General features: G+C 38.8%; 1 protein-coding gene across 2 annotated transcripts in view; it reads left to right on the top strand.

Annotated features, from left to right (window-relative positions):
- The window catches only part of SKIP5 (SKP1/ASK-interacting protein 5), a 152,630-nt gene that overhangs the window by 32,598 nt on the left and 107,598 nt on the right, over positions 1 to 12,434 (top strand). The window contains exons 3-4 of one of the 2 annotated variants that reach the window (XM_089431901.1): positions 11,814 to 11,958; positions 12,304 to 12,382. In XM_089431901.1, the coding sequence (XP_089288027.1) occupies positions 11,814 to 11,958; positions 12,304 to 12,382 (224 nt within the window). The remainder of the gene's footprint in view (positions 1 to 11,813; positions 11,959 to 12,303; positions 12,383 to 12,434) is intronic. The other variant, XM_089431909.1, reaches the window with a different exon arrangement.

The following is a 12,434-nucleotide window of genomic DNA, read 5'->3' as shown; positions in this document are numbered from 1 at the left end:
TGAGGGTCAGTTGGAGATACACCAAATTGATCAATCAATTTGATTTTCTAGAGCGGGGTTTTGCTGAGAGAATTGAGCTAGTGATCTGTTGCAGCGAGGGGCAGTTCGACACGAGGCCGAGAATACATAGCAGAGAGGCAGAGATAGTGCCAGAGAGACAACGCAGAGCTTGGAGAGGGCTGATGTAGAGAGCCAAGGGGCTGACACAGTGGCTTCAGTAGCTGCGCAAAGGCTAGCAGAGCTGACGCAGAGGCTTCAGTAGCTGCACAGAGCTGATGCAGAGGCTTCAAAGTTCAGTAGCTGCGCAGAGGCTAGCAGAGCTGACGCAGGGCCAAGAGGTAGTGCTGGGAGATTTTTCGTGGGGCAGACTGAGTGCTGGTGAGCTGGGAAGGGTGACGCAGTCCCTGCAGAGTGATACAAAGTAGTAGAGAAGCTTGGAGTAGCTTTCGTTGTCCAGCTAAGGAGCTGCCGTAGTTGCTGTGGGATCGTTCATCCGGTGACTGAACCACTGAAATATCTGTCTTCGAGGAGAGGTACTACCGCTGAGGGCATTCTCTGTTGGGTGAGCCATTCTCTGATCTGTATGTGAGTTAAGGCTGCATTTGTGTTTATTTTAGTATTTATATTTATAAATAACTTGTTAATGGAATAAACAAGTAGGAGAAATTAAACCAGATAATGCAGTAGGGATTTCTAACGTGTCAATCTTAGAAATTTCAACATTACTTACTAATTATAGACTATTTAACTTTATGTAACATTGCCTTCCCCATGAAAAGATGCTTTGTCCTCAAAGCATACATAATTATGGGTGTTGTTGATGAAATGTTTCTGTCTCCCAAGAAGCTTATTCTTCTGGTAAGTCCTTCCACTTGATCATGTATTCTTTGATTACTCGTGATTGCAACTTCTTTTCCCTCATGGGGATGATTCCTTCTGGTTCTAGAATGACCCTTCCTTCGTCATCTAAGGTTGGAAGTGTTGTTTGTGTTGATTGATGTTCGCCAAGTCACTTTTTAAGGCAGGATACATGAAAAACGTTGTGAACACGACTTTTATTAAGAAGGCTTAAACTGTATGCTACTTGACTGATCTTTTTGTTGATCTGGTACGGTCCTTAAAACCTTGGTGCCAATTTGTTTTTTCCCTTCTGTTTTAAGGACAACTGCTTATAAGGCTGAAGTTTAACAAATACCCATTCTCCAACTTCAAATTCTCTCTCGGTTCTGTTTCGGTCAGTTTGTTGCTTCATACGATTCCTTGCATTATTTAAATTTTCTTTTAGAGTTTGGACGACTTTATGGGTTTCTTCTAACTGGTTTTTAACAGCAAGAAGCTTTGTTTGGATGATAGCAAAGTCCTTCCATTTCGAAGGTTCATAACTGTACAGAGCTTGAAATGGAGCCATTTTCGCTAACGTGTGGTGAGTAGAATTGTACCCCCATTCAATGAGATGTAACTGTTGAACCCACTTATTTTGTTTGTCTGTGGCATAACAACATAAGTAGGCTTCTAAACATTTATTGAAAACCTCTGTTTGGCCATCCATTTTAAGGATGGTAAGTTGAACTCATGCTGAGGTAGGTGTCATAATATTTTCATTTCTATTCCTTGGCATTTATCGCATTCTGCTACATATTTTTGTATATCATTACTCATTCCCTTCCAAAAGAATGACTGGCGTGCGTTATAGTAGGTTTTAAAGAATCATATATGTCCGACTGACAGTGAATCATGCGACTCTTTGAGAATCTTGGCTTTAAATTTGGAATCTGCATTCAGATAAATTCTTTCCTTGTACCATAGAATATCGTTCTTCCATTCAAATTTTGAATTTTGAGAAAGATTATTGATTATAGCCCCTGTTTATGGATCTTTTGCATATTCACTTCGAATCTCATTAAGCCATTCGGGGACAACAACTGAAATTGCAAGTAATGATGGTCCTTCATCTTTCCTAGATAGAGCATCAACTACTAAGTTATCTTTCCATTTCTTATGTAATATATCCATGTCGAAGTCAACGATTTTTTTATGCATTTTTGCTATTCTGTAGATAGTGTTTTCTGCTGGAGGAGATGTTGAAGACTATTATGATCTGTTCGTATTAAGAACTTACTTCCCAAGAGGTATTGTCTCCATTTGGCTAATGCGTGCATAATAGCAAGCATTTCCTTGTTGTATGTAGATTTGAGACGTTCTTGCTTATTGAGTTTCCTGCTTTCAAATGCGATTGGGTGACCATCTTGCATTAGTACTACTCCTATGACAAAACCTGAAGCATCACACTCAATCACAAATGGTTTTGAGATGTCTGGATTTGCCAATACGTTGCATTACACATAACTTCTTTCAAGTCTTCAAAACACTTTTCTGTTTCATCATTCCATCGAAGGTTCATTAGGTGTGCAGTTATATGGGCATAATTTTTAATAAATCTTCGATAATACTCTATCGATCCTAGGAATCCTCTTAGCTTGGAGATATTAACTGGTTTGGGCCATTCCTTTATAGCCTTGATCTTATTAGGATCTACTCTTACTCCTTCCTTGGATATTATATGTCGAGATATTCTACCTCTTCTTTCCCAAAAGTGCATTTGGACTTCTTGGCATAAAACTTATGCTCTTCCAATACAATAAGAACTTTATGTTGACACCTAATCATAGGGATTGGGTGAAAAACTGTGATTAGTGTAAATAAATAATAGAGGAAATGGAGAGTCATCGGGAGATGAAACTGAACAGTCACTCCCTCTTGTATATAATAATGAACAACCTAAATGAATAATACAATTTCATTTGAGGAGTTACCTCCTGGCCTGACATGGTATCAGAGCCAACTCTATTTTTTAGCATTCCTGCCCTTGTAACTCCCTTCTGTCTATTCTGCCCATGTTCTGCATTTCTGCAACCTGACACATCTACCAGCATAAATTCCTCAACCTCTCATCAATGAACCGAACCTCTCTTCGTTAACGCTTCAAGCTTCAGCTAGATTCCTCTCACTGAGGATTTCTTAACGTTGCGTATGGTTGAGAGCACGGGGAGGCACAGCGACTGGTGGGAACACAACCTTCGCTTGCATTAAGGGGCATTGGGCTTGCTCGCTTTGCACCTTGGCCCTGGCCGGCATCAATTCAGAGGCTATTGAAACACGCCATAGATCGAGCCGGAGGTGTTTCTGGTTGAACGTGGGTCGTAGCGGTTTGGTTAGCGTCTCTCACACGCAGCCAGGATTGCAGCGTCTCATGGACAAGTGCTAATAGCTGGCAACGTTGCTGCCTGTAAAAGGCCCTCCATACCTCCCACGCTGTGCTGCTCCTCCCACGCTGGAAGCTGCTCGGCTCGGCCTCTCCTCTGCATATATATTCGGTCGGCCCATACCTCTCCATGCTGTTCCATATATATACAACGCTGGTATATATAATGCTGTCTCCACGCTGTTCCATATATATACAATGTTGGTATATATAACGCTGTCTCCCGATATATATTGTTTCATATATAACGCTGTCTCATATATAATGTTGTATCACATATAACTTTGTTTTCATATATTAACGCTCCTGCGTTTGGCTCCCAATTGTTTCATATATAACGCTTGTTTCATTGCTGCGTTTGGCTCCCAATTGTTTCATATATAACATTGTTTCATTGCTGTGTTTGGCTCCCATGCTGTCACCCATATACCACCTCCCCCAAAATTGTCCCTTCCCCATATACCACCTTCCCTAAATATTCCCTCCCCCATATATTACCTCCCCAAAATAATACTTCTGTTTTTAATATATCAGAGTGCAATTTTTAACCACCAAAAGTGCGTTTTTTATATATTGGCAATAGGGTACATTTAAAAAAAAAATGCATTCATTGATATCTATTGTGTGAGTGGTTCTCACCTGGAAGGAGAACTATCTAGAATGGTCGCGGAAAATTAAACACACTCTCATTTTTAATGCACTGTGGAAAGGAGTGTGTGTTGGAAACGGAGACAAAGAGCTAGAACAACCTACTTCAGACAAGGAATTCGCCATTTGGGAAAATAAGAACAACAAGGCTTATGCATTGATTGTAGCATCAGTAAATGAAGAGGTCAGTTGCCATATTTTGCCATTTTCAAATGCTTTCGAAGCCTTACAAAAATTGAAGGAACTCTATGACTCACACTCTGCACTTGAAGTTGTTCAACTCATGATTAAATTGTTCACCCTTGAATTACAAAATGATGATCCTCTTGCTCTTGCATCAGAAGTAAAATCTATTATGCATGATATTAAAGTCACTAATGTTGAATTGGACATTCCTTTGATAGCTTTTCTCAAGGCACTTTATCCCACTTACTCAAATTATCTTGAGTCATTGCAAGCAAATGGAAACCTCAAAGATATTACCTTTGATTCCCTTGTGAAAAAAATTGCTGAAAGAGAGAAAGCTTTTGGGAAGAAGACAGCTCCTCAGTCTTCTGAAGAGGTTGTGTGCCTTGCACATAGAGAGAAGAATCTTGCTCAAGATTCTTCCAGAGAAAGAGGTGGTTGAAGAGCAAGAGGAAGAAATATCAGAGGCAGGGGGGCGGACACTCTCAAGGAGAAAGGTTAGATTTGCATTGCATACGCTGCAAAAGAGATGGATCACATGATGCATCCACATGCAAGTTGCCTTGGGACAGAATTGAGCAGGAAAGAAACCAACCCAAAGGTAAAACTAATGACAAAGAGAAAGGTAAAGCACCTAAATCCGCTCACTATGTTGTGGCACACTGTAATATTGGAGTAAATGAAGACTTATTTAATGCTTCACTTGCTTCTTGGAAAAATGATTGGTTGCTTGATTCAGGAGCAACTTGCCACATGACTTTTAGAAGAGATTTTTTTGAAGAATTTACTAACAATGTTGATGGAGCAGTATACTTTGCAGACAAATCAAAACTCAAGCCATCAGGGCTTGGCACAATCAGGCTTAAATTGCTTGGTCTTCCAGACTTTCTTCTACATCATGTTCTATATCTCCCACAATTGAGGAGAAACTTGCTATCCTTGGTCCACATCCGCCAACAAGGACACTCCATTCATATGTTTGATGGCAAGCTTGAGGTGAGAAAAGCATCAGACCACTCACTTGTCATGACGGGAATAGAAGAAGAAAGGCTTCTCAAGCTGCAGGGTACCTCTGCTTGTGCACAAAATTTCTCGTACAATTCTGATTATGAAGAAGGTACATTTCCATCAAGTTTATTATGGCATGCTAGATTTGGACACTGAAACTATGACAACCTCCTCTTGTTGAAGAAAAATGGTGTTATTGGTTTGCCTACAATTCCTAGGAAACTTAAGCAATGTGATGCTTGCATTCTAGGAAAGCATAGCAAATAGTGTTTTCATGATTCACATTCCAGAGCACATAGAAAACTTGAACTCATTCATTCAGATTTATGTGGTCTAATGCCTGTTCCTTCTGCAAATGGAAATAAATATATGATGACATTTATTGATGACTACACCAGAATGTGTTGGGTTTATTTATTGAAGAACAAATCTGATGCTTTTCAAACATTCAAGAACTTTCATACATGGATTGAAAATGATGCACAATCTCATATTGGCTCTATTCACACTAATAATGGAAAAGAATACACTTCAAATGAATTTGAAAACTATCTTCGCCAACATGGGATTAAACATCAAACAACTGTGCCTTATAATCCCCAACAGAACGGAGTAGCTGAAAGAATGAATAGGACAGTCCTAAATATGGTGCGCTCCATGATGTTTTTCAAAAATGTAAAATTTATGTTTTGGGCTGATGTAGTTCTATGTGCTGTATATGTAAAGAATAGATGTCCATCTAATGCTATTAGAAACAAGACTACTTATGAAATGTGGTATGGGCACATTCCTTTGGTAAAACATCTCATGGTCTTTGGTTCCACATGTTATGCCTTGATACCAAAGGTACATAGAAACAAACTTGGTGCAAGAAGTCATAAGTGTATCTTCTTGGGGTATTCAAACACCTCCAAAGCATACCGTCTCTATGATGAAGTCAATAAAAAGTTTGTTGTATCTAGAGATGTAATCTTTCTTGAATCATCCAAAACTGACAATGTTGTTGAGCGACAACTTGATCGCTTGGATAGATTCACAAATGCAAAATCATTTCAAGAATTTGATAATCAGATTCCACATCTTGAAGGGGGGATTCCTATACTAGATCAACCTATGGAATCTTCTTTTGAAGCACTCCCTCCCCCGCATGAAACTCCAACAACGGGTGATACTTTGAGTGATGTGATTGAAAGAATTGGGAGACTCAATCTTGATTCAGTCCCAACTCAATCAACGGAGCAACCTGGACCATCTCAGTAAGGTCCCCCAAAGTGGCTGACAAAGACACTTGAAAGTGTTCATCCTGATGAGGTTGGAAAAATAAGAACTAGAAATTCAACCCAACAAAATGGAGGTGATGTAGATGACTCTGATTCACCTATTGATATGGATGTTTATTATGATTGTGAATTGAATTTGTCTACAAATTTTGAACCAACTTCCTTCAAAGAAGCTGCTTCCCATGATGAATGGAAAGAAGCAATGAAAAAGGAGTATGATGCCTTGATAAAGAATGGCACTCGGAAGCTGGTTGATCCTCCATTCGGAATCAAACCAATTGGCTGCAAGTGGGCCTACAAGAACAAGTATAAAGCTAATGGCTCACTTGACAAGCACAAAGCCAGGCTTGTGACAAAAGGTTTTGCACAGAAGGAAGGGGTCGATTATGAGGAGACTTTTGCCCCACAGGAAAATGGGCTACCATCCGGACACTTTTTGCCCTAGCAGCTCAGAACGGTTGGAAAGTCCATCAAATGGTGTAAAAATTGCTTTCTTGAATGGAGACCTAAAAGTGAATGTTTTTATGTCCCATCCTAAAGGATTTGCTGTGAAAGGACATGCACATAAAGTATGCAAACTTGTGAAATCCTTGTATGGCCTCAAACAAGCACCGCGAGCCTGGTATGAAAAACTAACTGAGCATCTTCTGAAACTCAATTTCAAACATTATGATCTTGATGATGCAACTTTGTTTGTCAAAAAGGTTGGCAAAACCGTGGTATATCTTGTGGTATATGTAGATGATCTTTTGATGACAGGGAACAATGAGAGCTACATTGCATCCATAAAGAAGGAATTGAGGAAAGGTTTTGAAATGACTGATTTGGGCTATGTTCATTACTATCTTGGTATTGAAGTAACTCAACATCCGAAGTCCATATTTCTTTCTCAAAAGAAGTACATTGGAGATTCGTTGAACAGGTTTGGCATGACTGAATGCAATCCTTTGACTACTCCAATGGAACAAAACTTAAAGCTCACATCCATTGAAGGAAAAGAATTTGAGGATGCAACAAAGTATAGACAGCTTGTAGGAAGTCTCAACTACTTGACTATTACTAGACCAGATATTTCATTTGTTGTTGGAATCCTCTCCAGGTTTATGCAAAAGCCTTGTGAGGGACATTGGTCTGTTGCAAAAAGAATTCTAAAGTACTTGAAGGGAACTCGAGACTTTGGACTCAAGTATACATAGGTGGGCGACTTCAGCTTGATTGGATACTCTGATTCAGACTTAGATGGAGACAAAGAAACTGGGGTATCTACTTCGGGTTATGCTATGAGTCTTGGATCGGGAGCTGTCTCTTGGAGATCACACAAACAATCAGTTCCAGCAGATTCCACAATAGAGGTAGAATATGTGGCAGCAGCTGAGGCAACAAAAGAAATTGTGCGGCTCAGGAAAATTCTGGAAGATTTGGAGGTAAAACAAGTACAATTGACTCCACTCATGATTGATAATACCTCGACAATAAAGTTGGCCAGGAACCCAAAGTTCCATGATCGAACGAAGCACATCAATACAAAATATCATCTGATTCGACTTCATGTTGAGGCCAAAACAATCCATCTTCGCCATTGTTCCACTAATGAGCAGATTGCACACATCTTCACCAAAGCGCTTGGAAGAGAAAAGCTTGAAAGATTCAGAACGATGCTTGGACTCACCAACATCCCTTCAGATTAAGGGGGGGAATGTTGACACCTAATCATAGGGATTGGGTGAACTGTAATTAGTGTAAATAAATAATAGAGGAAATGGTGAGTCATCGGGAGATGAAACTGAACAATCACTCCCTCTTGTATATAATAATGAACAACCTAAATGAAGAATACAATTTCATTTGAGGAGCTACGTCCTGGCCTGACACTTTCTCCAAATGTTGAAGGTGCTCCTTCCAAGTTTTACTGTAAATTGAAATGTCATCAAAGAACACTAACACAAACTTTCTTAGATATGGATGGAATAGCTCATTCATAGTGGCTTGGGAATGTTGTTGGTGCATTGGTTAACCCAAAAGGCATTACTTTAAACTTGTAATGACCTTCGTGTGTTCGAAACACAGTTTTTGCTATGTCTTCGAACCTTATTTTGATTTGGTAATACCCTGACCTTAAGTCAAATTTTGAGAAGTATTTAGCTCCATGTATTTCATCTAACATTTCATCGATAAAAGGCATTGGAAACTTGTTTTTAATTGTTATTTTGTTTAGTCCTCGATAAGCGACGCATAATTTGAACGATCCATCTTTTCAAACTAATACAACTGAAGCAACATATAGACTTTTACTTTTTGTGATAATGCCGCACTTTAAGAGATCTTGGACTAATCTCTCAATTGTAGTTTTTGATGATGTGGATATCGATTCGATTGATGTTGATGGGGTTGGATCTTTCTTTGACTTCTATTGTATGCTCGATTTCCCTTTTAGGAGGCATCTTCATTGGAAGGTCTTGGAATAATTTTTCGTGCTTTTGAATTAGCTCCTGGACTTCCGGTGTTTCTTTGTTGACTAGATTTGAAGTTAACATTTCTAATTGATGACACAGACACTGTACTAAATAAGTTGGTGCTCCTTTCTTGATCATTTTCATCATCTGAGATGATGATACAATTTGATTCTCAAGGGGTTGAAACCTGTATAACTTATATTTCTGACCTTCCCATTTGAATTTTATAAATTGCTTTTGATGGTTGGTAGAGTAAGTGCCTAGGGTTTGAAGCCATTGGATACCTAGGACCACATCCACTCCTAGTGGTATAGTGTAGAATGAAGATTCTATATTATAATCTTGAATCTATAATTTGACTTTATGGCATTTCCCTACTTTTTCAATTTTCTTACCATCAACTACCATAAATTTCATGTTGGGCATGGGAAACGTGAAAATGTTAAGTCTTTTTGCCATAGTTGAGTCCAAAAAGTTGTGGGTGCTACTGGTATCGATCAGAACCATTACGTTGCTCTTCTTGATAGGTCCTTTTAACGTTAATGTCTAGGGCTGCGATATGCCTGTCATGGCTGATAATGACACTTGCGGAATATTCTCGTTATCTGGTTTTGGAGAGAATTATGGAGAATCTTCGATTTCTTATACGTATGATTCTTCACTGTTTGACTCATTAGTTGCTTCACATTTATACAGGTTCTTGGTTTCTTTTCCTTTAGCACACCTATGTTTTGGGTTCCATTTTTCACCACAACATTTGGACTTGCCCTCTTTCATTCTTTGCATTTCCAAATTATTGTCTCCTTCACAAAGATGTGGTGGAATATATTTTGTGTTATCCGTGTTCGTAGCTTGGGGATATCTTCGTCTCAAATTTTGGCCATTGCATCTTTTCGTGCTTCTTTTCTGCAACTTTTGTCTTTTGTCTTGCTACTTCTATAGAAGTGATGTCATGAAGCTCAAGCTCAGCCTGGATATAGGGTTTAAGTCCCGTGATGTATGATTGAATGAGACAAGTTTATGATAATTTAGGAACTTGTGTAGCCAAAGTTTCCCATTCTCGCGTGTATTCGTCTACATCTCCTTTTTGTTGCAGTCTGGTGAGTGCTGAGAATAACTCTTCTACCTCGACACCTTGGAACCTTTTAAAGAACACATTTTTGAATTTCATCCAATTGATAGCAAGAGTTGTCTTTTTCCACCACATATACCAATTATATGCTTCGCCTTCCATTTGCATGGAAGCATGCGTGGTCTTTTTGTCATCATTATCAGTACTGTAAATCTTGAAATATTCTTCTGCTTTATTGAACCATGCAACATTGCACTTCTCATTACCGTCAAATTTGAAGAGTTCAAGTTTTGCTCTTCGTTGATATGTTGCAACTGTTGGAGTAAAGAGAGGGTTTTGATTCACAAGCTGCATATTTGAGAATTGATTCCAGAGCGACATATTTTGAAAATTCGTGTTACTATTCTGTTGATGGGGTATGGACGATGCTTTTGGAGACTCGGGTTTCTCATGTGAGTCTGACGAGTTTGACGAATCCAAAGAATTGAGATGTTGAGTAGCTTCATTATTCTGGGGTATTTGATCGGGTGTAATCTTCAACTTGTCACAAATACAGGTCAACATCACCATTTCTTGATTATGATTTAGATTCACTGTATTTGAAAGGATTGCATGATCCCTTTTAAATTCATTATGGTTTTGCTCGAGCTGATTCTCTATTCCCTTTGATGTATCCTGGAGTGCCTCAATTTTTTAGCCATGTTCGGTCACCTTAGTCTCCAAATCTATCAATCTTTTATTAAAATCGGCCATCGACATTGACAAAGTCATTGCTCGGGTATATGGCGTTGTATATTTATCCACCTTAACTCTTTTTCTTCATTTGACCTTAATTTTTTTTGTTTTAATTAATTAAGTTATTTTTAAGATCACTTAATTTATTTTTAAGATCACTTAATTTATAATTAAATTATAAATATTAATTAACTTATATAGTTATTGAAATATTAATTATTACGAATCATAAAACAATTAATAATAAACTATATAGTAATTAATTAATACAAGCCACAAAAAATCGAGGGTTGAACTGTATAGTTTACAAGGTCGATCCGACAGCTCACCCGATGATCGATTGGAAAAGAACCGACGGCTCACCCGGTGATCGATTGGAAAAGAACCGACGGCTCACCCGGTGATCGATTGGAAAAGAACCGACGGCTCACCCGATGACAGTGGGGACAAGGGATGAGCGATATGGTGGACTGGGCTTGATGATAGCAGAGGGTCGGGAAAGGGATGAGCGATATAGTGGACTGGGCTCGACGGTAGCAGCGGGTTGGGAAGAATGCGGTAAGGGTGAAATGACTGGCGGTAGGGAATGGTGGTACAGGGAGGAATATGCTTGACAGGGAAGACAGGCAGTGGACAAAACAACGGATGGCGGTGGTGGAGGAATTGGCATGCAGAGATGCTGGCGTTGAGGGCGGAAGGAAACAAGTAGTGGACTGTACGAGCAGCAGATGGATGCAGCGCAATGGTGGCTCTGGTACCAAATGAAACGCACAGGTCATTGACTGACAGAAATAAGCATAGATAATATTATTAATTAATGAATGATGATTACAACTTTGGGAGGCCCTGACTTAAATACAACCTTGGGTGTCTCTTGGAAAGATCATGCCCTTTTCCTAATTACTTACCCTTTTCCTAATTACTTACTAATTACAGACTATTTAATTTTATATAACAGCACTTGGCATATTAGCAGTGGTAAACTTAAAATAATAATACTGTTAATAGTACTCTACTTAAAGATTGAAACATAGTAAAATCACACTTCAAAAAAAAAAACCAAAATATAATTCTTATTCATTCAAAAAGGCTGCAGCCGAAGCATATCTTAAATATTGTGAGTTACATAGGACTGATCAAGGACTAATCATATTCTTTTGACATTGCAGATCGATATAGTGCTGCAAGGGTTTGTTCTAGGTGGAGACATCTGGCATCTGACCCTCGAATGTGGTTACGTGTGGAAAAATCGTGCAACGCATTGGCTGAGTCGGGTATCTTTTCAACGATTGAAGATGCAGTTGTTGCTGCAAGGTTGCCAAATCATATTTACATCTTTGTATTGTTTAATGTGTGAAACAAAAAATTGGAACTTGAAAGAAGCAAAAATTGAGAGAAATGGGACCAAGGAGGGAAGGGTAAAACTTAAAAGTAGCCAAAGAATTCAATATCTAGAATGTAGAAGAGGAAGGGTAAATTAATTCTGTTGACCTGAAAGTCGGTCAAAATAAAAGACCTATTCAAATTTTAGACAAAAAGTGATTAATAAGTATGACTGTTGGTTTGCTCTATTCAGTGCGTGTCAATTTTTCAGTATGTAGTTATTTCTGTATGTGAATCTGTCTTTTTGCCTGACCCACCTGGCTGTCCCATTTTCAGACCAGGAGATACCATATTAATTGCTACAGGAGTAGTTCATATGGCCTGTAATATTCAAATAGTCAAGCCCATTTGCCTGGTATGTGGTGGTCTGGCTATTTATCAAGCTCTTGAAAGTAAATGGATATTGT

This window comes from Pinus tabuliformis, chromosome 6 (assembly GCF_031772625.1).
Source record: "Pinus tabuliformis cultivar Carrire ecotype Pingquan chromosome 6, CPIR1, whole genome shotgun sequence".
Classification (NCBI taxonomy): domain Eukaryota; kingdom Viridiplantae; phylum Streptophyta; class Pinopsida; order Pinales; family Pinaceae; genus Pinus; species Pinus tabuliformis.
This window is presented reverse-complemented; position numbering and strand designations above follow the sequence as displayed.